The sequence below is a fragment of the Bos grunniens genome, chromosome 7 (assembly GCF_055505025.1).
Source record: "Bos grunniens cultivar Pamir isolate PY7600 chromosome 7, Bosgru_T2T1.0, whole genome shotgun sequence".
In the NCBI taxonomy this organism is placed as follows: Eukaryota; Metazoa; Chordata; class Mammalia; order Artiodactyla; family Bovidae; genus Bos; species Bos grunniens.
The window spans coordinates 15,520,133-15,545,501 of NC_141171.1; the positions used below are offsets into that span (position 1 = coordinate 15,520,133).

Sequence of the window (25,369 nt, forward strand, 5' to 3'; positions counted from 1 at the left end):
AAAAGACTAACTCTCCCAAGCAAAAGGGGATTCTGCTGGCAGATTGCCTTGGGGGTGGAACTGCAGCATCAGCTCTTTCTGGGTCTCCAGACTGACGACCCATCTTGTAGATGCTGGATTTGCCAGTTTCCTTAATAATCTGGGCTTCCCTGGTGGCTCAGTGGTCAAGAATCTGCCTGTCATTGCAGGAGAGGTGGGTTTCCATCCTGGGTCAGGAAGATCCCCCGGAGGAAGAAATGGAAACCCATTCCAATCTCTCCTTCCTGGGAAATCCCATGGACAGAGGAGACTGGTGGGTTACAGTCCATGGGGTTGCAAAAGAGTCAGACATGACTGAGCGTGCATGCTCCTCCTCCTTGATCACCAATCACCTTAGTCTGCTCAGGCTGCCGTACCAACATACCATAAACTAGGTGGCCTCAAAAACAGAAAAACCTTTATTTTCACAGTTCTAGATGCTGAGACCGGAGAAGGCAATGGCACCCCACTCCAGTACTCTTGCCTGGAAAATCCCATGCATGGAGGAGCCTGGAAGGCTGCAGTCCATGGGGTCGCTGAGGGTCGGATATGACTGAGCAACTTCACTTTCACTTTTCACTTTCATGCATTGGAGAAGGAAATGGCAACCCACTCCAGTGTTCTTGCCTGGAGAATCCCAGGGACGGGGGAGCCTGGTGGGCTGCCGTCTATGGGGTCGCACAGAGTCGGACACGACCAAAGTGACTCAGCAGCAGCAGATGCTGAGACATCCCAAGATCAAGGTGCCAGCAAATTCAGTTTCTAGAGAGGGCTCCCCTCCTGGCTTGTAGATGGCCACCTTCTTGCTGTATGCTCACATGGCAGACTTAGAGATGGAGATGGAGGGAGAGGGGAGAGACAGAGAATAAGATTGTTCCCTGGTGTCTTCTCTTGTGTGTGTGCATGTCCAGCTGCTAAGCTGTGTCCAACTCATTGCGACTCCGTGGACTGTAGCCCACCAGGCTCCTCTGTCCATGGAATTCTCCAGGCAAGAATACCGGAATGGGTTGCTATTTGCTTCTCCAGGGGAATCTTCCTGATCCAGGAATTGAACCTCTGTCTCTTGCATCTTCTGAACTGGCAGGTAGATTCTTTACCACTGAGCCACCTGAGACAGACCGAAAGAATAAGACTGTTGTCTGGTGTCTGCTCTTATAAGCACACTAATCTTATCATATCAGAGCCCCACCCTCATAACCTCATTTAACCTTAATCATCTCCTTCTAGGCCCTCCTCCAAATATAGTCACAGTAGGAGTAACAGCTTCAACATGTGAATTTTGGGGGACACAATTCAGTCCACATCAAATCTCTTTCCATCCATGTACACATCCTATTGGCTCTGTTTCTCTGGGAAACCTCGACTACAGAGGTGAGATGAGATCTTCTAAATAAACCAACCCAAGCTCTCTCAGTCACAGACCACTGGGCCCAGGTGATGCTGGCCACCAGGGTTCCCCTTCTCTCTCTGGCTCTGTGTGCCACCTGCAGGCAGCTGACTCCTGCCCCATCGCTAGCCTGCATTTTCTTTTGCTCCCATCACTGGCAGCAGTGGTTAAGGGCATGGCTACCAGAGTCCATCTACCTGGCTGTGACCAGGCCAGCCTGTAAGGACAGCGTTGACCTTGGGTAGATTATTAACCTTTTCTCTGCCTCAGTTCCCACTATAATGTGGGGGCAATGGTAGGAGATGCAGCGAGGGTCATGTACATATATGGATATGCATGTATAGGTTTTAGATGAACAGACTTTAGTTTTCAAAGATTTATTTGGCTGTGTCAGGTCTTAGCTACGTCATGTGGGATCCTTCACTGTGGTGCACTGACTCTCAAGTTGTGGCGTGCGGGCTCAGTAGTTGGGGCGCACACACCAGGGATCAAACTCACATCCCCTGCACTGCAAGGGGGATTCTCAACCACTGGACCACCAGGCAAGTCCCCAGACTTTATTTTTTAGAGCAGTTTTAGGTTGACAAAAAATTGAGCAAATGGATTACAGTTCCCATATAGCGCCTCTCCCCATCAACCATCTATCCCATAGTTTCCAGGTTCCCTTATTAACATCTTGCATTAATGTGAGATACTTGCTACAACTGAAATTGGTTACAACTGAATCAATATGGATACATTACTACTGGCTGAAGTCCATGGTTCACATTAGGGTTCACACGTATTGTTGCATATTCCATTTTTAAAAAATAGGCTTTAATTTTTAGGGCAGTTTTAGGTTCACAGCTAAACTAAGCAGAAAGTACAGAAAGAACAGCACAAGTTCCTTAGAGCCCCTGCCCCCCTCACATGCACAGCCGCCCCCACTGTCAACAGCCCCCACCAGAGTGGTACATTCGCTGCAACTGCTATACCTGCCTTGACACATCACCATCACCCACAGTTTGTATTAGGGAAAACCCTGTGTTGCACATTTTAGGGGTTTGGGCAAATGACATGTATCCATCACTGACTGTATCATACAGCATGGTCTCACTACCTCTCTTTCACCCCCAACCACAGGGGGAGGGTCTCCTTTTATGTTCTCCAGTTTTGCCTCTTCCAGAATTGCCATAGAATTAGAATCACATGGTATATAGCCATTACAGACTGGCTTCTTTCACTCAGAAATACGCAATTAAGGTTCCTCCATGTCTTTTCCCCCCTATTTTTTTGGCCATGCTGCGAGGCATGCAGAATCTTAGTTCCCAGACCAGGGATAGAAACCATGCCCCCTGCAGTGGAAGTACGGTTGTGGGAATTGGGCTGCCTGGTCTGATCTTGTTTCTCTGTAGTGCTAACATTCCATTGTCTGGATTTATCACGGTTTGTTTATCCATTCATTTATCGAGGGGCATCTTGGCTGCCTTCAAATTTTGGCAATTGTGAATAAAGCAGCTAGAAACACTTGTGTGCAGGTTTCTGTGTGGACCTAAGTTTTTAATACATTTGGGTAAATACCTTGGAGCAGAATTGTGAGATGATAAGAGGATATTTAGTTTTTCCTTTTATTATTTTGTCTTTGGTTGTGCTGGGTCTTTGTTGCTGCATGGGCTTTTTCTAGTTGCAGCAGGTGGGGCCTATTCTCTAATTGTGGTGTGTGGGCCTTTCATTGCGGCGGCTTCTGTTGAGGAGCACGGGCTCTAGGGTTTGCAGGCTTCAGAAGTTGTAGCACTCAGGCTTAGTTGCTCTGCAGCATGTAGAATCTTCCCAGACCAGGGATCGATCCCGTGTACCCTGCATTGGCAAGAGGATTCATAACCACTTGTGCTCCAGGCAAGTCCAAGGATATGTTTGGTTTTGTAGGAAATTGCCATATGGTCTTCCAATGTGGTGGTACCAACTTGCATTTCCACTACATTTAAATTTACAGATTCCCGGCTTAGAATAGCAGCTGGCACCCAGGAAATGCTATGCAAGTGTCAGCTGTTGTTGCTCATATTAATTTCTGGTCCCTCAACGGCGGCTTGGCTTGCTAAGCTCATCCTTTCAACACCTTTGAAAAAGGATTCCCTCTTGTGTCTCTATTTTTCCCAGCAGAGGAAGGGTGTCTAACCTGTCTGGGGTGGGGATGGAAGCTAAATCTAAGCCAAGTCTTCCTGTAAGATGCCAGGGAGGGAGGCAGAGAGATGGCATTCAAGCTGGGGTTGTTCAGTCACTGAGTTGTGTCTGACCCTTTGCGACCCCATGGACTGCAGCACACCAGGCTTCCCTGTCCTTCACCATCTCCCGGAGTTTGCTCAAACTCATGTTCATTGAGTTGATGATGTCACCCATCTCATCCTCTGTCACCCCCTTCTCCTCCTGCCCTTAGAGACTAGAACAGGACAAAAGGGGACCTGCATTAGGTGTGCAAGGCTGCATTCCCAAGCAGGTAGAGGAAGATCTGCAGTGGGGAGTGGGGTGGGCAGGAGAGGACAGAGCCTTGTGGGCCTGCTACTTCACAAAGCCTATTTCTGAGCCATTCAGGGTTTATTTAAAGTAAGCAGGTGCGGACTTCCCTGGTGGTCCAGTGGTTAAGAATCCACCTTCCAATGCAGGGGACATGCTTACAATGCCAGTTTTCAGGCCCTGCCCCAGGTCCGCTGACCAGATGCTCTGTGGGTGGGGACCCCCTGCCTGATCAAGAAGATCCTGATAGACACACTAGTAGTGTGTTCTCTAGTACACATTTACATCTAGAGTTTAAAAATATGGTCACGTGGAATTAATCATGTGGCTACACTAGTCGTAAATTACTCACCAGACTCACCCTTGCCTTTCCTATTGGTAGGCAGGTGGGTAAGTTTCTGAGTCTGTGGATACTTGCCACTGAAATGATTGCTCCCTCACCTGTTCACAGACGGTACCGATGCCAAGGCTCACCTGGGGCACTTTCTTTTTTTGGCTGCACTGAAAGACTTGCAAAATCTTAGTTCCCTGACTAGGGATTGAACTAGTGCCCTCAGCAGTGAAAGTGTGGCGTCCTAACCACTGGACCACTACGGAATGTTCATTCCTTGGGCACTTTTTAATTTATTTATCTTTGACTGGGCGAGGGCTTTGTTGCTGCGTGCGGGTTTTCTCTAGTTGTGGTGCACGGGCTTCTCATTGCAGTGGCTTCTCTTGTGGCTCATGGGCTCTAGAGTGCACAGGCTTAGTTGTCCTGAGGCATGTGGGATCGTCCCAGACCAGGGATTGAATCTGTGTGCCCTGCACTGGCAGGCAGATGCTTAACCACTGGACCACCAGGGAAGCCCCCTGGACATGTTCTATGAAAAAAATTTCTAGAGCTCCACCAGATAGGGTCTCAGAACTTAAGAAAATTTTCCAGGCTTGTGTTTTGAACTAATCTCCCCTTGGCGATTCCCCACACAGGTTAATGTTTCTTTGTCTGTTTCTTTAGAACAGAAACCTCCATGGGGGCAGAGGAGTTGCACAGTACCTGAAAATAAATTAAGCAATGGATTTAATCACTTTTATTGAACTGTCTCCTAAACAAAAATCACTTACATTGAACTCCTTCCCAGCTGGCCCAGTGGTGAAGAAACTGCCTGCCGATGCAGGAGATGCAAGAGACTTGGGTTCAATATCTGGGTCGGGAAGATGTTCTAGAGAAGGAAATGGCAACCCAGTCCAGTATTTTTGCCTGAAAGATTCCACGGACAGAGGAGCATGGGGAGCTACAGTCCATAGGGTCACAAAGAGTCAGATACGACTGAGCATGCATGCACATACAAACACCTCCACCAAGACTGTAGCTCCCAGAAGGCAAGACCGCTTTCCTTTTGTTTTTTAAAATTTATTTGGCTGCGCCAGGTCTTAGTTGCAGCATGTGGGATCTAGTTCTCTGACCAGGGATCGAACCTGGGCCTCCTGCATTGGGAGCTCAGAGTCCTAACCACTGGACCACCAGGGAAGTCCCCTCCTTCAAATTTTCTTCCAGCAACTAAGGTATGATTACGACAGAGAAGGGACCCAAAATATTACAAGATGTATCTTCTTCAACTTGCTCATCTGTTCATTTGCCCAGATTTGCAGAAGTACCAGAAGTCAGACGAAGGTAAATAAGTGGATGTGATACGCAGTTCGTGGCATTAAGCTGAGGGCAGAGAGTTCTGCAGACTGCAGAATATTGTGCATTGTTTCTCCAGATGTTGACAGAGGGTGATGCCATTAGAGTCAGGCTGTCCCCTCTTACTGACTGCATTGGGAAGGAGGGGAAGCAGCAATTACTGAGTGCACTGACCAGATCTCACAGCGGCTCCTGTCGACTCTGCAGGGTAAATACCCAGGAAGGCCACAGAGGGTGTAATTACACACACACTCACACAAGAGCAGGAGACACCAAACAACCCAAACAAATATGGCAGGCCATGAGGTCTTTTTTTTCCTTTTCATTTTTCAAGCAATAACAAAATAATTTCTTTTGCTCAGTTCACTGCATAACAATTTCTACCCAATCCATTACACAAGAATCTTTTTAAAAATTAATTTTTATTGGATTATAGTTGATTTACAATGTTGTGTTAGTTTCAAGTATATAATGAAGTTTCAATTATACATATACATAGATCCACTCTTTTTATTTAATTCTTTTCCCATATAGGTCATTATAGAGTAGAGAGTATTATAGAATTCCCTGTGCTATACAGTAGTCTCTTATTAGTTACCTATCTTATAGTACTGGGGATATGTCAATTCCAATCTCCTAATTTATCCTTTCCCTCCCCTTTCCCGCTTGGTAATCATAAGTGTGTTTTCTACATCTGTGACTGTATGGATGGAGCCTGTTTTCCTTGTAAATGTTATCCTAAGCTTCTCCCTTCCTCCTCTGGATAGAAGGTTCAACACATCTGAGAAAATGCAAGTGATCTGCAGCTTTGCTTCATTTGTCATTTAGTCCCTAAGTCGCTTCAGTCATGTCTGATTCTTTGTGACCCCATGGACAGTAGCCCACCAGGCTCCTCTGTCCATGGAATTCTCCAGGCATGAATACTGGAGTGGGTTGCCATTTCCTTCTCCAGAGGATCTTCCTGACCGACCCAGGGATCAAACCTGCGTCTCCTGCATTAGGGGCAGATTCTTTACCGCTGAGCTAGCGGGGAAGCCCCCTAAATAAGACATACCTATAAAACACTTATAAAACTATGAAAAATGTGGGTAGTTTCCACCTGTAGTTGCAGAAAGTGACATAGTTTGCCGCAAGTGTAACACAATATTCTTGATCATCTGCTGAGCTGATTTAAAACTTGGGCTTCCAGCTAAAAGAAATCTATTGCCCTGGGTTTGTAATTTGGAAGGATGGCTTCTTGTTTTCTGCACAGCACATCTCATTGCTTGATTTGGGGAAACAGTTTTCTTGTGATGCCCATTTTTCAGGGCAATAGGTCATGTTTGAGGAATAAATATATATTTGGTTAATAAATTAGCAGTTTTATGCCTAAGTAAGATCTGAAGAGATACTCAAAAAAGTATTTCCTAAAGGAAATCAACCCTGGATAGTCACTGGAAGGACTGATGCTGAAGCTGAAGTTTCAATACTTTGGCCATCTGATGCAAACAGCTGACTCATTGGAAAAGACCTTGATGCTGGGAAAGATTGAGGGCAGGAAAAGAAGGGGGCGACAGAGGATGAGATGGTTAGACAGCATCATCAACTCGACATGAATCTTAGCAAACTCTGGGAGATAGTCAAGGACAGGGAAGCCTGGTGTGTTGCAGCCCATGATGTTGCAGAGTCAGACACGACTGAGCAATGAATAACAGCAGCATCCACTTTACTGTGGCAACTGAAGAGTATGCATTTCACATTGTCACCCACTGGATGTGGGTGAGCATGTTATTTCAAGACCTTGATTTGAGTCAAAAGAGATTAGTCCATTTTCTCTGTAATGGTTCATCTTGTGTATCTGTTTGGCTGGGTCATGGCACCCAGCCATTTGGTTAAACACCAGTTCCTATGTTGCTGTGGAGACTTTTATCAAAATGGGATTCATGTTTAAATCGGAGTCACGATGTTGAGTCAAACCGTGGACCCTCCATCGTGTGGATGGGCCTCATCCAATCATATATAAGGCAAAAACTATGGATTCCCAGAGAGGAAGGTCTCAAGACTGTGGCACAGAAACCTTGCCCAAGTTTCCAGCCTGCTGCCCTGTGGGATTCAAGCTCAAACACTGCAGCATCCTCTCTTCCCTGAATTCCCAGCCTCTGGCCTGCCCTACAGATCAAACTTCAGACTTGCCAGATCCTACAAGCCCTGGATGCTGGGAGATTGAAGGTCAAATGAGAAGGGGGCGGCAGAAGCTGAGATGGTTGGAAGGCATTATCGACTCAATGGACATGAGTTTGAGTGAAGGACAGGGAAGCCTGCTGTGCTGCATTCCATGGAGTCACAAGGAGTCAGACATGACTGAGCCACTGATCAACAACAGTCATGTGAGCCAGTTCCTTAAAATAAACATCTTTCTCATTTATCTATATACATATATATTAATATATATATATGTGTGTGTGTGTTCTCTCTCTATATGCATATATACTTCATTTCTCCAGTGCAACAGAATCAATAGGATGTATGTATGTGTGTGTGTATCTGGGATTTTCCAGGTAGTTCAAGTGGTAAAGAACTCACCTGCCAGTGCAGGAGATGCGGGTTTGATTCCTGGGTCGGGAAGGTCCCCTGGAGAAGGAAATGACAACCCACTCCAGTATTTTTGCCTGGAGAATCCCATGCACAGAGGAGCCTGGCGAGCTACAGTCCATGGGGTCGCAGAGTCAGACATGACTGAGTGACTAAGCATGTGTGAATGTGTATGTATATCCAACATCCTATTGATTCTGTGTCTCTAGAGAACTCTGACACATCCTCTGAGCTACATGGGAAGCTCCTACCTAATAGGGCCACAGATACAAGGGTGTAGATGTGAATGTAGACTCTGAGACTCCTAAGACCAACAGGGAATTGTATTTTTGCCACGTGGGGAGTGATGCTGCAAACATCTGGATTGCTACACTCCTCTTTGCATCCTTGCAGAGCACAGCTTCCTCATGCCCCTATCTGGCCCTGTTCTGCCCACTGGGGAAGGCAGGAGGGGCAGCTATCATTGTAACAGGCAGCATATGGGGAAAGTGGACACAGGAGATGAGGGGTGGAGCCTAAAGCTCTGACTTCACTCTCGGCATCTCCCTAGTGGCATTTGAGACGTCACGGGTGTACTACTGAGGCCTCAACAAGCATCTCATAAACTCTGATTTTGTGTGAGAGGCAGCATGGGCCACTGGAGAGTGCTTCTTCAGCCTCTTTTCCACGCACCAGTCACTAGGCACTGTGCTAGGTGCTGGAGACAGACAGAAAGCTTACGTTCCAGCGTGCAGGATGAGTACAATGGAGAGAAATCACCTGGGGATGTAGGAGGTCGCATCTGTAACATTACAGAGATTCTCTGGGAGACACAGCCATGCAGGGGTCAGAAGCACATGTGCAAAGGCCCTGAGGCAGGAATGTGCCAGGTTTGAAGAATATTAAGAATTGTCCACGAAGCCCTGCCCTCCCCGGCTACTGCAGACCTCCCCCCACAGAGCCACAAGAGCTGTCCTCTGTTCCCACGCTCCTTTCCCTCTTCAGGGTCTTTGTACATCCTGTTTCCTCCGCTGAGTGCCCTCCTCCTTTGGGTCTTGGCATATGGAGAGTCTGACCTGACTTCTCAACCCCAGGAAGACCCCATATTATCAACCCCCGGGGCTTTTCTTCCAATGCATTTAGATTTTTCCTATCAAGTATTATTAGTGTGATCGGTGTGGGAGATCGTTAGCTGAACTCATGGACTGTCTGCTCCAAGGGCCAGAACCCTGCCTGCTCAGTACATCACCAAACGACTAAGACCAGCTCGGCGTTTTTGGGTTTTTTGGCTGGGTCAGGTCTTAGTTGCAGCATGCGGGATCTTTAGTTGCAGGGCACGGAATCTCTAGTTGTGGCTCTTGTGCTCTGCAGCCTGTGGGATCTTATTTGCCCAACCAGGGATCAAACCTGCCTGCATCCCCTGCATTGCAAGGCGGATTTTTTTTTTTTAATTTATTTTTAATTGGATAATTGCTTTACAATGTTGTATTATTTTTTGTGCAAGGCAGATTCTTAACCACTTGACCACCAAGGAAGTCTCCTGCTCAGCATTTAAGATGTTGAAGGCACTTTAGAAATACTGTTTGAATGAATGAGACAAGCCAAAGTCCAGACCCCACTTGCCCATTACCTGTCCATTATCCAACGACACAAGCTAAGTCACCGAGAGCTTCTCCATGGCCTGTTTTCATGGATTCCTCATAACCAACACTGTGGAGATGAGTGCTGTCACTGTTTTGACTTTACAGGTGAAGAGACGTGTGGATGCCTCCAGTAAACTTGCCTGGCATCCCCCAGGTACTAAGGAGAGTCAGGTTTTCAATGCAGGTCTTTTTGGCTTCAGGCCAAGGTATTAGCTGCTGCTCTATGTTCTAAGGGCCTCACCTTGGGCTTGGAAAGGCCCAAAGAGCTGATGATACACACTCCATAGAAGCTAATATATATTCAATTAAAAAAATATATTTTAAGGTATCTAGTGTGTGGCAGAGGGTGGCACCACACTAGATATTCGGTATTCACTAGGGACTAAAATTGACAACACTGTGCCATTCAAATCTAGGTTAGGGAGACAGATATTAAAGGGGTTACCCAAGAAATGTGAAAGGAAGGAAAAGGAGGTGGTGATCAAACAGGAGGCAAGGCCAGGGGAGGTGATGAGTCAGCTGAGACCTGAAAAATGAGGAAGAGCAGGCCTGAGAGAAGCAGGGGTAGGGAGTCACAGGCTGTGGGACTTGGTCCTGGGGACCGTTTGTCCAGTTGTGGGGCTAGAAACAACGTATACAGACTCAGAGATACTCTCAAAATTTAAGAGATGAAGCCTCCTACAGTCTCCGGGCCTTCACACTTGCAACAACGCTCTCTCTCTCACTGCTTTTATGTCTTGACTCAAATGTCTTAGCAGCGAGGCTTTCCCTAGCTGCCCCATTTAAAACTTCCCCGACCCTTCAGGTGTCCATTTCAACATAGTGTATTTTACTGAAGAGTTTTCTTGCCTCGCGCCTGCCTCTCCCACTAAAATGAGCGCCACAGAGGCTGAGATTTCTCTTCGGTACTACAGCACCTCAGTCTGCGGCAGGTCAATAGATATCTGCTAAACTAATAGCCCTAGGTAAGTTTTGCGGAAAAGGTAGCCACGGTCTTTGCCCCCCAGGCTTTGCCGAACGGGCACCGCCATCATCGGAACATCGACCTGCACTTGGCCCAGGGGCCGGCTCTGCTCATCCCCGGCCCAGCCTGTCCGCCTCCTGCCTTCATGCACGACCTTGGAAGCCTCACTTCTGAGTCTCAGGGATCCTCGGCCACGCTTTCCCCACAGACCTCTCCACCACCCATCCCATCCCATCCCCCAACCTCCCCCTGCCGCCTCCACCACCGCCGCAGTGCCGCCTGCTCTGCGCATGCTCGGCGGCGTTGAGACGCGCGGCGTGCGAGGACGGAGAGCACCGCGCGCAGGCGCATGACCGTCCCACACGGAGTGGGGAGGCGCGTCGGGCGCTATAGCTCTCTCTGGCCCCACCCACCTCTCCCAGACAACCCCGGCTAGACGCGCACGCGCGCTAGGAGCGGAAGGGCGGGCGGGCACGCGCACGAGGACGGGCCAGCGGCGGAAGCGAGAGAGGGAGTTCGTGGTGGGGGGAGGGGAGGTGGCGAGTGCGCGCGCAGCGGGGGCGCGGGCAGCGTGGGGGGGCGGCTGAGGCAGGCGGGCGCGCGCGCGAGGCTTACCCTCGCTCGGCGGCTGCGGCGGCTGCTTCTTTGTTTCGTGAGAAGAAGCGAGACGCCCATTCTGCCCCCGGCCCCGCGTGGAGGGGCGGGGGCGGCGCCGGGAAGGCGACGGCGCCGGCGACTCCCGGTAAGGAACGCGGGTGGCGGGGGGAGCGCGGCGCGGGGCTTGGGAGGACGGTTTGAATGGAGCCGGGCCGCCAAGGGGGGAGGGGGCCGCCGGCGCCCGGAGCGGGGCCGGGGTACGGCGGCGCCCGAGGGTCAAGAAGCCTGGCCGGCGCCGCGCGCGCGGGGAAGGCCACAGGCAGCGAGGCCTCGGCGACTACAGTATCCGCGGGACGGCGGGGTGGGGGCCCGGGCCGCGTGGAAGCCGCGCGCCCCTCGCGCGCGCTCTCGCCAGGGTCGCCGGACAAAGCGCGTCGCCCCGTCGGCGGTCCAGTAGCCCACATCCCGGTGTCCGCCGGGGCTGCAACAATAGCCAGGCGTCCGGGCTTTTCTGGTTACGTTCTAACGGGTCCGACTCGAATGTTGGGTTTTGGCGAGACTGCAGTCGGAGCTCAATAGAAAAACCCTAGGTGTGTCCAGCGTCGCCCGGACACGAACATTAGCAGCCCCCCTGGGTTAGCCGACGTGAATTTTTATTTTTAAAAAAGTCACGTCGTTTTAGATTTTCAAGGAAAGGTAAAGAACTCTGCTAACCCCTCGAAAGTAGTGACTTGAGAACGTTTGCCCTGAAGCCGGGGGTCGGCAGCAGTGGGGAAGGACGGAGAGAACTGTTTGCTGTTGAAAGCATTGTTTTAGTTTTGCATCCTTCCCCCTTTCTGCCAATCGATTCTCCAGATTAAGGTTTTTATTTAAAACGCAAATCTTTCAGGAGAAGGTGTTTTGTGAAGGTCTTGAAGACACTAGTCTTGATATTTTTTCTCCCTAGTGAATCATTGGGGAAGGTAGGGAATAAGCAGTGAGAGAGCCACTTCCTAGGAATTTGGAACAAGTTTTCACTTTTAAATGACAGGCCTGATTCGAGTTTGACTCCTGGCTGTTGCTGGTCACTTCTCTGTGTGACAGGAGGCAAATAGCTTAATCTTTCGGAACCTCTCAGTGTCCTCATATGTGAAATGAGAATAACGGCACGGATGGAGCTGGTGAAAACCTGTAAAATGGTTCCTGTCAAGAGGGAAGCACTACTGTTGTGTAGTCCAATCTCTTCCATTCTTGTTCAACACATACTTGTTGAGCCCAGCTGGGTGTTTGGTAGTTGGAGGTTGGGTGCCCAGAGCAGCCTGTTCAGTCTTGTAGGGGAACAGGTGGTAAATGTGGGAACAACTGGAGGCCTGTCATATGTGAGGAGCACAGCAGATGGGTGCGAGTAGTGGAACCAGAGATCAGGGTAGTTGCATGGAAGAGGGGGCCTTACTCAGGGTTAGGGAGGGCCCCCAGCTTGTGTTGGACCACTCGGGACCAGTCATTGCTCCCGTCTGCTGCTTTTGCACATGGTCATCTTGATCCTTTCTTGTGTTAGGAGTTCCTCCCGTTTACACATCTTTTCTCCAAGGGCCATCAGAGCTGTGTCTGTGTAATCTCCTTTAGTGTACCCTGGCCCAGAGTGTAGTAGGCCTTTAGCGAACATTTGTGGATGAAGGAGGAGGGTACTCTTGAGGATTGAGTAACCTTGTGTGTGAAGTGCTTGGCCCAGGACTTGAGGGCCAGTTGCAGACAATAAATATTAGTTGCTGGTGCTGTGTTTTGCTTTGTTTTTAAATTTTTTTCTAAAGCTTTCCAGGCCATTTTCCCCAAACCTCGTTCCCTCAACAGTGAGGGTGTGGGGTGGTGGTTAATAGGAGGTGGTGTTGTGGAGTGCTGGTTCTGGAATTGGACCTCCTGGATTCACAGTCAGCTCTAAATTCTAGTTTGACCTCAAGCAAGACACTTACCAGTAGGTCCCCCAACTTGAAAAACAGATAGGACAGTGGTGCCAGCTCAAAGAATTGTTGTGAGGGTTGAAAAGATAGTATGGGAAGTGGTTTAACACTGTAGAGTCTGGCATGTAATGAGCTCTCAATTTTTCAGAGGTGGTTTTGTTTATATGTATGTATTTGTAAATTAACTGTTCAGAAAACTGAAAACATAAGAGTCATCCTGTATCCCAGAAACCCCAGGTTTGATGTGCTGGTTATATACATTTTCCTAATTTTCTTGAAACTCAGTACATATACGATTATGAAAATAATAAGTGTTCCTCCTCATGCCACTTGAAATCATTTGTGCCCAACCCTTCAGGGGGGCTTCCAGGTGGCACAGTGGTAAAGAATCCCCCTGCCAATGCAAGAGACATAGGAGACATGGATTTGGGACCTGGAGGAGGGCTTGGCAACCCACTCCAGTATTCTTGCTTGGAGAATCCCATTGACTGAGGAGCCTGGTGGGCTATAGTCCATGGGGTCGCAGAGTCGGACACGATTGAGCACACACACCAGCTGTTCAGGAGATGTTGATTTTGCAGGTTTTTTTTGTCGGGGTGTTCATCGTGGGGTGACCTCATCAGAGCTTTGGTGCAGGGCAGTGCAGTGGTCTCTAGACTTTCTGTTAGTGAAAAGCACTCCAACATAAACACATATTTTTTTTTTTTAAACACATAATTTATTTATACCCCTTTGCCTCTCTTGTGGGTCCTCAAAACATTGGGAGGTAACTGTAGACCAGCTTCCGGTCTTCACTGTTTATCAGATGTGGGAGAGGGGGAGGGACTCGGTGTGTTGGGTGAATATCCCTTGAGAACATTTTGCCAGTGAAGAAACTGAGGTCCAGGCATATTTCACCAGGGCGCCTCGGATTGAACATACAAGTCTGACTCCTGGGTTGGCCAGTTTCCCTCTTGGTACCTCCAAGAAATGGGGTAAGTCCTCAGACATGACGATTGATTTTGGCCTGGGTCATCAGGGCTGCCGTGGCTCAGGGCATTCAGATTGACCCTAAACAGAGCACAATGTCCGTGGCGCCCCCCTGGAGTTGTGCAGGAAGTGGCCCACCCATGCATTCCCCATTCACATAGGGAACAGGCACGCACCTGCTATGAACCTGGTGCTGCTGGGGGCTGGGGGTTCGGCCAAGAACAGGCAGACAAGGGCTCTGTCCTCATTCACTCATATCCATCTCCTTATGTGCAAAGAGGGCTGGTCCAGTAATAGTACCCAACTTGGACGATTGTTGCAAGGACTGAACTACAGCAAAATGATGGATGACCGATGTTAAGCGCTTAGGAAAGTGCCTGACACACAGGAGTAGACAGTTTGGCGCTGTTGTTATTTATTAGGATCCCAACAATATCCTAGCGGGTTAAGATACAGAATAGATTTGTGCCCCATTGCAGTAGTTCCATATGTTTTCAAAGTGGTAGGAAAGGAATTGGTGCCTCCGTTCTGTCCTTAATAATTTAAAAATGCTGTGCTTTGCAGTTTCACCATACGGCACTGGAAAGAGGGAAGTGTGTTAGGTGGCTTGGATTTTGAAAAACGTAAAATGTTCGTTTTCCCTTTCACATATCTCCTCGTAACTGGATTGGAACACTGGAGAATCAAAGTTTAAAAAAAAAAAATAAAAAGAATGAGCAAAACCTCTAAAAGGGAAGTAACAGCGCTCGAATATTGGTGAGGGGAGAGGTCTGAGGGTGAATCTATGAGAACTGAGTTGAGATCATGTGAGCTCTTATCTTCCAGGTGTCATCCCTAAGAAGCAGGAAGCTCTTCAGTGTGATCAGTGATATCTTCGTGTTTGCTCTTGTGTGCTTAGTCATCAGTCGTGTCCAACTCTTTGTGACCCCCATAGACTATGGTCCGCCAGGCGCCTCTGTCCATGGAATTTCCCAGGCAAGAATACTGGAGTGGGTTGCCATTTCCTACTCCAGGGGATCTTTCCCACCCAGGGATCGAACCCCCATCTCCTGCGTCTCCTGAATTGCAGGCAGATTCTTTCCTTGCTGAGCCATGGGGGAAGTTTTTCAGGATATGGATTTGATGGGCATGAGAAAGTGGGCCTCTGCTCATCTTCCTGAGTGGGAAGGGGCCTGGAGCTGCCTCCAGGCGTAGCTGGGTTTCTTGGGGGATTCCGTTTCCCACAGCAGAGGGAAGGGAAGAGTTGTAGTCAGTTCCCCTCAGGGAATGGGCATTGTTGTCCTGGCCTCTTCCTGGAAGCCAAGACTGGTTTCCAGAGCTTGGTTTTGGGGCTCCGTTACTTTGCCTAAGGGCCGTGTATTCATTTTTGTGTGTGGACACTTGTAACCCGGGAGTAGTCTTGAGTTTTGCTCACTGTGAAGTCTGCCAGCTCCTGGAGCGTGATAAAGAGGAAAGGCTTTCCCAGTGAGGACCTGCTGTAAAGCCCGGGGGATTGTACTCAACATTTTGGCATAGCCTGTAGGGGAAAAGAATCTGAAAAGGCTTATGTACAAATATCACTGAGTTGTACACCTGAAGCTAACACATGGTAAATCAACTAGACTGCAATTAAAAAAAGAGAGGATGGGCTTTAAAATGGCTCCCTGGGGTGGGGTAAGTTCTCCTTTCACTGGCGAGTCGCGCCTCGCTGGTTCAGGAAGCAGGTGGCCGTGTGGCAGTTGCTGCCTCACCTGGTACCGTGCGAGACGGGAGAGGGCAGGGTTGCCCCAAAAGCCTCAGGATAGTTGGAGGGAGGGTGTCTCTTGTGCTCATGGCTACACTGATGCGCAGGGGGCTCCTCCGTGCGCCCTGGGAGCCGCTTCTGGCCTTGGTGAACTCCACGCCTCCTCAGAACAGCCCTGGAGGCTCTTGCCTCGGGGGTGCTCCCTCTGCTGCACTTTGTGCTCCTCGGGACTCTCCTCCTTCTGTGATTTCTGTTCTTCAGCCGGCATCGGTGCTCAGGCACCAGACTTAGACAGGCTTGAGGCAGGCAGGATTCTCTTCCAACGTGACTTTGGGCAAACAGCCTCTTGGAGCATAAACCCCCTGTTTCACCCCAACTGGGTGTGAGTTGAGGCCAAAATGCAGCCTCTCTGGGCTTTGCTAAGCCTGGTTCCAGGGCTGGTTGCCCCCAGGGAAGGGACACTTTCTGTATTTCTTTTTTTTGATAATTCTATTTATTTGTTTATGGCTGTGCTGAGTCTTCATTGCTTCTCAGTCTTATTTTCCAGTTGTAATAAGCAGGGGCGACTCTTGCGTTGCAGTGCACGGACTTCTCGGTGCCATGGCTTCCCTTGTTGCGGAGCATAGGCTTTAGGTGTGTGGGCTTAAGTAGTTGCAGCTCCTGGGCTCTAGCGCACTGGCTCAGTGGTCGTGGTGCACAGGCTTAGTTCCTCTGGCATGTGGGATCTTCCCGGACTAGGGATGGAACCCATGTCTCCTGCATTGGCAGGTGGATTCTTGGGCCACCAGGAAAGCCCCCTGTATTTCAGATGGCATGCCATGTGCCAGCTGAGGCCCCTCGGGTCACTTTGGTCATCCCTGTCTCCTCTTATTCTCTCACTCTCACATCCATTCCATCTGCCGGTTCAGAAAAATCTCTAAAACCATCATCAGACCATGTCGCTGCCTGACCTGCGGTATACCAGTGGTTTCCCATTGCACCTTGGGTGGACTTCTGCTCCTCACCACTGCCCTCCAGGCCTGTGGTCTGTGCTCTTCACCCATCTCTGACCTCGTCGGCGGCCTCCCCCTTCTCGCCTCCTCTTCTCCTTCAGGGTCCCACCTCAGGGCCTTTGTACTTGCTGGTCCTGTGGCTGCCCATGGCCACTGGCTCCCATCGCACTCCAGGTTTCTGCTCAGATGTGTCCCCGTCACTGAGACTCCCTGGCCACCGTGACTGGAAACGCACCTCCCATCAGCTTGACTGTTAACCCACTTGATTATGCGTAGCTCTTCCACCCACTAGCAATGTTGTGTCCTGTTGATTTGTGTCACTCGGTTGTCAGTTTCACCAGGCAGAGACTTTGTTCTCTGCTGCGTGCCCAGTCCCTGGAACCCGGTTCAGGGCGCGTGAGCTCTCCCCAAGGTGTTTGGAGGTGGCTGGAGGGCCTGTCACAACACTGCCACAGGTGGCACTTGTAGGTGCCGCACGTGCACTCTGTGCGTCCAACCGTCTGCAGGAGTCACGGCTAATGCTCAGTGTTGAGTACAGAGCAGCCCTCGCAGCACATTCGGTGGTGGTCTTGCTGTTCATCCAGTGGGGCTCGGTCAGCCTTAACAGAGGAGAGGGGGAGAGTCTACCCAGGGTTCAGAGGCGGAGCAGGGTCAGGACTGAAGCTGAAGCTCCAGTACTGTGGCCACCTGATGCAAAGAGCTGACTCATTGGAAAAGACCCTGATGCTGGGAAGGATTGAGGGCAGGAGGAGAAGAGGGCGACAGAGGATGAGATGGTTGGGTGGCATCATCAACTCAGTGGACATGAGTCTGAGCAAATTCCGGGAGATAATGAAGGACAGAGAAGCCTCACGTGCTGTAGTCCATGGGGTCGAAAAGAGTCGGAGACAACTGAGTGACTGAACAAGGGTCAGGAGAGAACTGTAAAACTTGTTATGGTTACTTGATGTGTGTTTATGTTGGGTCACCTGGAGTCTGCTGTGCTCAGTCGCTAAGTTGTGTCTAACTTTGCAACCCCATGGACTGTAACCCACCAGGCTCTTCTGTCCATGGAATTTTCCAGGCTAGAATACTGGAGTGGGTTGCCATTTCCTCCTCCAGAGCACATGGAGTCTGGATCATAGTAAAAGAGTTTGTTGTAGATAGGCAGTGTTTGTGTTCTGGAAGGTAGACAGTTTTATCTCCCTGCCAGATTAGAGCTTGAACTCCCTGAGGGCCTGGTTGCCTGCGTGTCTCCTGCCACGTTATAAGTGGGGAGGTGCTCTTCAGTGGTTTTCAAATGAATGAAGTACTTAAGGGCGGAGTGGGAGGGGGAGGATTCCAGTGCATCAAATGATGCATAATTCCCAGTGCTAAAAGTAATACTCGCTAACAATTTGGCATGTCTGCCTCTTAGGTGGACCTGAGAAGACATTGTCATCATCATCATCATCAGGACATGGGTTTTTAGTTTCTGAAATTTATTCTCTTTTAAATGCAGGGCAAGTTTTTACTACTTAATTCTGTTGCAGGGATAATGTTTGCCACAGAACAGCCAGCTTCAGGGCAGCTGTGGGCTCAGGAATGTGCTATTTCCATGTGGTCCCTGAAACCCCAGGTGCCCCGACCCACATGTCCTTGCTGGTTTGAGGACTGCTGCACCCCACAGCCTCAGGTCAAGTGTGGAGGGTTTTATTAGTTGTGGAGTATCTAGGGGAAGTCTCATTTTGTAGTTTAAATGTGACGAATGAGGCTGGATTTGCTGAAGCCACCTGGCCCAGCTGCCTTGAACTCTCTCTGAGCTCCGAATCATGACTTGACTGCCATGGAGCTGCCACTGAAATGTGTCTTCAAACAAATTTCTCCACACCCCAGAAACAAAACAGCAGCTATCCTGGGACCAAACTTAAATATATAGCCGGTTTTTAGGCAAAATAGAAAAAAAAACACCTTAACTGATCATCTCAGTAAGCAGATTTCAGAGGGTCCCCATTGCCCTTAGCAGCCTGTCCTGCTGCGGTGATCAGCCACCATGATCCTTTTAAGAGAAATCGTGGTCCTTAGAAGAGAAGCACTAAGGCCGGTACGAAAGAAGAAACGAGACCTCTGATACTGAAGCAGTCTGGTTCCACATCTGAACATCAGCACAGCAATTTTGGTGAAGTTGAAAGTAGATGGAAAATAACACAGTCTCCAAATGCTTTCATTGTCCTTGTTTATTTCCCCAGAGACTCTTCCTGGGCATCTTTTCTGGTGTTGACTTCCCAGGTAGTTTGTCTTACCTAGGCTTTTTTTTTCCCTTAAAAAGTGTGTGTGTGTGTGTGTGTGTTTAAATCGTGTTTACAGAGGTAATAGATGGTTAAAACAAACACACACAAAGAAAAAACTCCAGAAGTCTGTGATGTGGAACGTGTTAAGTTCCCCATCACACGCCTCCGTAGAGAGCCACTGGCAGTTTGGTGCATGTTTTCTTGGGGCTAGCTTCTATGCTTGGATTAACGTGAGGAAATTGTTATTCTTAGCAAAATGGTACTCAGGCCTACACCCCTGACTTTGACGGTACCTTCTTCCCCCGCTTCATTTTGGACCATCTCCATATACATATGTACAGTGCTACCTCAGTCTTTTTTTTTTTAACTTATTCATTTATTTACCTCTTTTGGTTTTGATTGCCTGGTTTGATTTGCTGGGTTTGGGTTGCTTCACGCACCCTTTCTCCGTTTGCAAGCAGAAGCTATTTTCTAGTTGCAGTGCACAGGCTTCCCATTGCAGTGGCTTCTCTTGTTTCGAAACACAGGCTCTAGGCACATGGGCTTCAGTGGTGGCAGCACTTGGGCTCAATAGCCCCATGGCAGTGGGATCTTAGTTCCCTGACCAGGGATTGAACCCATTGCCTTGCCTTGGCAGGCAGGTGGAGCTCCAGGGAAGTTCTGCAGTCAGCCAAGGGAAGGCGCCTCCCCGTGATTACTTTGTGACTGATGTATCCTCAGTAATAGTCACTAGTGACTAGTAATAGTCACACAGAAGCAAAACATAATCCCCCTGAATTTTGAAATATTCCTTTCTTTCTGTATCTCAGTGACCTTGAAGCAGTTAAGGAAAACCTGCTTTCTCTTGTCACAGTACTTTTGACACCAAACATGTTTTTTTTCCCCCACGCCAAACAGTTCTCCAGGTTTTTATGGACGCCATTCGGGTGTCCAGCAGTTCATTTGAATTCTGGCACTAACCACCCAGAGTTAGTGGAGACCTCACGGGTTAGGGGTTCAGTCCCACGAGACTGATGCCCCTTCAGATGCCAGTTGCAAGTAGTGAGTGGGTTTCCAGGTTACCCACACCCCTGTCCAGCTTGGCTGCAAACAGGGATTCCCATGATGCCCTTGGCAGGTTTGATAATTTGCACTGCTGCTGCTGCTGTTTCGTCACTAAGTCGTGTCCAATTCTTTGTGACCCCATGGACTGTAGCCCCCAGGCAAGAATATTGCAGTGGCTTGTCATTTCCTTCTCCAGGGAATCTTACTTAGGTTTACTGGTTTATAAAGGCTGCAGAAGAACAGCCAGCAGAAGAGATACGTAAGGTGAGGTCCAGAAAAGTTCTGAGTGCAGAAGTGTCTGTCCCCATGCAGGTGGGGTACACCACCCTTTTGGCACATGAATGTGTTCACCAACCCTGAAGCTCTGTGAACCCCATAGTTTAGGGTTTTTGGTGCTTTGTCACATAACCATGATCTATGAACTCAGTCTCCAGCGCCTCTCCCCTCCCTGGAGGATGGAGCTGAAGTTTCTAAACTATTAACGTCTTTCTTCTCACCAGCTCCCATCCTAAGTTATTCAGGAGCCCACCTGGAGTAGCCTCATTAGAACCAAAGACTGTCCTGTCTCTGAGGGAATTCTAAGGGATTTTGGAGCTCTGTGTAAGATGCTCTTATCACCCTTATCACATAGGAAATTGCATGGATTTTAGGAATTCTGTCAAGAACTGAAGGTAGAGACCACAAATACATTATTTCTCATTGTCACAGATAGACATAGATTTCTTAAACAGAACTCCAGAACCATTAATTGTAGAAGAACAGACTTGATAATTCAGTTCAGTTCAGTTGCTCAGTCATGTCCGACTCTTTGCGACCCCATGAACTGTAGCATGCCAGGCTTCCCTGTCCATCACTTAACTACTGGAGCTTGCTCAGACTCATGTCCATTGAGTTGGTGATGCCATCCAACCATCACATCCTCTGTTGTCCGCTTCTCCTGCCTTCAGTCTTTCCCAGTATCAGGGTCTTTTCCAGTGAGTCAGTTCTTCACATCAGGTGGCCAAAGTATTGGAGTTTCAGCTTTAGCATCAGTTCTTCCAGTGAATATTCGGGATTGATTTCCTTCAGGATTGACTGGTTTGATCTTGCAGTCCAAGGGACTCTTCAGAGCCTTCTCCAACACCACAATTCAAAAGCACCAATTCTTCGGCACCCAGCCTTCTTTATAGTCCAGCTCTCACATTCATACGTGACTACCGGAAGAACCATAACCTTGACTAGACGGATGTTTGTCGGCAAAGTAATGTCTCTGCTTTTTAATATGCTGTCTAGGTTGGTCATATTCTTTCTTCCAAGGAGCAAGGGTCTTTTTAATTTCACGGCTGCAGTCACCATCTGCAGTGATTTTGGAGCCCAAGAAAATAAAATCTGTCACTGTTTGCATTGTTTGTCCATCTATTTGCCATGAAGTGATGGGACTGAATGCCATGATCTTCATTTTTTGAATGTTGAGTTTTAAGCCAACTTTTTCAGTCTCCTCTTTCACTTTCATCAAGAGGCTCTTTAGTTCTTTGCTTTCTGCCATAAGGATGGTGACATCTGCATATCTGAGGTTATTGATATTTCTCCCAGCAATCTTGATTCCAGCTTGGGCTTCCCTGGTGACTCAGCTGGTAAAGGAACCACCTGTAATGTGGGAGACCTGCATTTGATCCCCGGGTTGGGAAGAACCCCTGGAGAAGGGAAAGGAGAAAGGGAAAGGGTACTCCAGTATTCTGGCCTGGAGAAGTCCATCGACTGTATAGTCTATGGGGTTGCAAAGAGTCCGACACGACTGAGTGAGTTTCACTTGATATATTGGACATCATTAAAATTAAGAACTTGTTTTCATCACTGCTGCTACTGCTGCTAAGTCACTTCAGTCGTGTCCGACTCTTAGCGACCCCATGGACTGCAGCCTACCCGGCTCCTCTGTCCATGGGGTTTTCCAGGCAAGAGTACTGGAGTGGGGTGCCATTGCCTTCTCCTTTCATCACTGAGAGACAGTAATTGTAATCACTTATCCCCAATAAAATGTTAGTGAAAACTTAGAGCCTGTATAAAAGTGGATCTTTTGGTGGCCATTGAGCCTGTGAAAAGGCACACTGTTCGTCACAAGGGAAATAGAATTTAAACCGTAGAACGATTACAAATTAAAAAGACCGACAGCACCAAATGTTGAATTAGAGGAACTAGAATGCTTACTCTGCTGCTGCAGGGAGGGCAGTGAATGTGATTATTTTGCTAATTTGGAAAACTGACGATATCTGCCAAGCTGACGTTATTATGCCTCCCTTATGACCAGCAGTTCCCCTCCTGGACCATGCACAAGGAAAATGTGCACCCACGTCCCCCTACTGACATTGTTCACATCAGCCTTACATGTGCTGGCCAAAACTGGGAACAGGAGAATTGATGGTGTCCCTGCAGCATGGATGCGCCTCCCAGACCTGACGTTGTGCAGAAGTAAACTGTATGACCCTCCTTTCAGACGGAGTTCAGTAGCAGGTGGAACTAACCTACAGTGAGAGAATCAGAGCAGGGATTCCGCCGGGAGGGTGGTGGTCACGGCTGGAAGCAGGTGCCGTGGAGGTGCCATATCTGATCTAGGACTCGTGTAGCTGTACACCTGGGATCTGGACCCTTCAAGTATGCCACAGCCCGAGAGGCTGCAGCGGGGGCTGGAGGGCTGCTCCCTGCTTCCCTTTTCCTTCCACACCCATGCGATGCTGTAGGTCTGCCCCCCTGTGTCCATGGGTGGTACAAGCACCGGTGCCTAATGGGTTGCTTTTTTTTCTTAGTATTTATTTTGGATCTTAGTTACAGCATGTGTGATCTTTGTTGCAGTATGTGGGATCTTTCATTGAGGTGCACACACTCTCTAGTTGTGTCACACAGGCTCAGTAGTTGCAGTGTGCAAGCTTGGTTGCTCCTTGGCATGTGGAATCTTTGTTCCCCGACCAGGGCTTGAACTTGCGTCCTGTGTTTTGCAAGGCAGATTCTTAACCACGAGGCCACCAGGGAAGTCCCACATTTTTTTTTTTAAAATTGAGGTATAGGTGTGTGTGTGTGTGTGTGTGCATGCTTAGTTGCTTAGTCATGTACAACTCTTTGTGACCCCATGGACTGTACCCCACCAGGCTCTTCTATCCATGAGATTCTCTAGGCAAGAATACTGCAGTGGGTAGCCATTCCCTTCTGCAGGGGATCTTCCCAACCCAGGGATCGAACCCAGGTCTCTTTAATTGCAGGTGGATTCTTTACTGTCTGTGCCACCAGGGAAGCCCGAAATACAGTTGATTTACAATATTACATTCCTTTCAGATATACCACATTGTGATTCAAACATTTTTCTACATTGTACTCCATTTAAAGTTACCATAAAACGTTGGCTGTTACTCCCTATGCTCCACGATATATCCTTGTAGTTCATTTTATACATACTAGTCTGTACCTCCTCATCCTCTACCTGCGTCTTGCCCCTCCTCCTTCATCTCTCCCCACTGGTAACCACCAGTTTGTTCTCTGTATTTGTGAGTCTCTTCCTGTTCTGTTATATCTATATGGTTTATTTTTAGGTTCCATATGTAAGTGATAACAGAGTATTTGTCTTTCTCCTAATTGACTAAGCAGAGTACCTGGCAGGTCCATCCGTGTTGGAAATGGCAAAGTTTCAATATTTTCTATGGTGGGGTAATATTCCACTGTCTAGACTATTACTCCATCCATCTGTTGGTGGACACTTATGTTGCTCCCATGTCTTGGCTGCTGTAAACAATACTGCTGTGAGCATTTGGGTGCATATTTTTTTTTCTGCATGTATTCTTGCCTGCTTTGTTGTAGATCAGCTGACCCTCGTTGCATGGTTTGCCTCTGGGCTCTCTATTCTGTTCCATCGATCTCTGTGTCTGTTTCTGTGCCGGCACCATACTCTCGATTACTCTGGCTTTGTAGAGCAGTCTGAAGTCAGGGAGCATGATACCTCTAGCCCCATTCTTCTTTCAAGATTGCTTTGGTAATTCGGGATCTTTTGTGTTTCCATACAGATTTTAGAATTATTTGTTCTAGTTCTGTAAAAAAAAAATGCCATGGATATTGTGATAGCGATTGCATTGAATCTGTAGATTGCCTGGAGAGGTTTGGGTATTATCTTTCAATCCACGAACACAGTGTACCTTCTCTTTGTGTCATCTTCAGTTTCATTCTTCTTTTGTGTGTGTGTGTTCGTGTGTGAGATTTCTGTTCGTTTATTTTGGCTGTGCTGGGTCTTCACTGCTGCACGGGCTTTCTCTGGTTGCGCAAGCAGAGGCTGTTCTCTAGCTGCAGGATGCGGGCTTCTCACTGCAGTGGCTTCTCGTTTTGGAGCACAGGCAGATTTTAGGGTGCGTGGGCTTGAGTAGTCATGACGCACGGGCTTACGGTGGCATGTGAAATCTTTCCGGAGCAGGGATTGAACCTGTGTCTGGTGCACTGGCAGGCAGATTCTTAATCCCTGGACTACCCAGAAAGTTCTTCAGTTCCTTTCATTAGTGTCTTAAAGTTTTCTGAGTAAGGTCTTCTTGAATCATCTCAGATTTTGCTTCCAAATGAATTGGTCTCGAATTTGTTCTTTGTTTTTTTACACTTGATCTTAGCCAAAAGGCCGAGAAGCAATTGTTCTTTGTTTTTTTAAAGTTTGATTTTTCTTGAGCACATTGGGTTTGGGATGTGTGGGGAAGGGATTGTGAGCATGTTCTCTGACGCTCCTGTTGGGTGTATTTAGAGTTCATCTCCAAGGCTCCTGGAGCTCTGGAGGAGACCCGGGATGCAGGCAGAATGGAGAAATGTTTGCTCGTTTGGTTGGATGTGTTCACAGGCAGGGGAGGTATTTGGGCCTGCCGAGGTTTCTCATCCTCTTTGTTCCCGTTATTTAGTTGTGAAACTGGAGTGAAGAAGTACGGGCTTTTGATCTGTTATCCAGGAAGATACACCCGCACCTGTCACAGGAAGACCTTTTTTTCTTTTTTTAAATCAGGAAAATTTAAAATGTCCCTGGTGGTCTAGTGCTTAAGACTCCGTACTTCCAGAAGGAGGGGGCACGGGTTCGATCCCTGGTCAGAGAACTAAGATCCCACATGCCATGCCATGTGTTGTGGCCAAAATATTAGAAAGTAAAATAAAGCAT

The 25,369-nt window shown here is 48.4% G+C and overlaps 2 protein-coding genes across 16 annotated transcripts in view; one reads left to right on the forward strand and one right to left on the reverse strand.

Annotated features, from left to right (window-relative positions):
- Window positions 1-1,947: 1,947 nt before the first annotated feature.
- On the reverse strand, window positions 1,948-14,925 carry LOC147368602 (uncharacterized). 3 transcript variants are annotated; one of them, XM_086409379.1, is made up of 3 exons: window positions 11,331-14,925; window positions 9,739-9,818; window positions 1,948-3,241 (listed from the first exon to the last, which is right to left on the reverse strand). In XM_086409379.1, exons 1-2 carry the CDS (start codon window positions 11,774-11,776, stop codon window positions 9,746-9,748), a joined length of 519 nt encoding a protein of 172 aa, XP_086265505.1. In that variant the 5' UTR covers window positions 11,777-14,925; the 3' UTR covers window positions 1,948-3,241; window positions 9,739-9,745. The 3 variants fall into 3 exon arrangements, with proteins under 3 accessions (XP_086265505.1, XP_086265503.1, XP_086265506.1); XM_086409380.1 differs by lacking the exon at window positions 1,948-3,241 and adding an exon at window positions 4,862-4,928; XM_086409377.1 differs by lacking the exon at window positions 9,739-9,818.
- SMARCA4 (SWI/SNF related BAF chromatin remodeling complex subunit ATPase 4) overlaps window positions 11,284-25,369 on the forward strand; it is a 90,190-nt gene continuing 76,104 nt past the window's right edge. For all 13 annotated transcript variants that reach the window (XM_086409368.1, XM_086409364.1, XM_086409374.1 and 10 more), the window contains exon 1: window positions 11,284-11,457. The gene's annotated coding sequence lies outside the window, so the exon portion shown is untranslated. The remainder of the gene's footprint in view (window positions 11,458-25,369) is intronic.

Bases quoted from the DNA above. Each gene is read 5' to 3' on its own strand.
- LOC147368602 (XM_086409377.1), bottom strand. From the start codon at position 11,776: ATGTGGGCTACTGGACCGCCGACGGGGCGACGCGCTTTGTCCGGCGAC. The intron at 3,242-11,330 runs GTAAGCCTCGCG...TTGCCAATGCAG, and splicing joins GCCGCAGCCGCCGAGCGAGG to GGTACACGGGATCGATCCCT.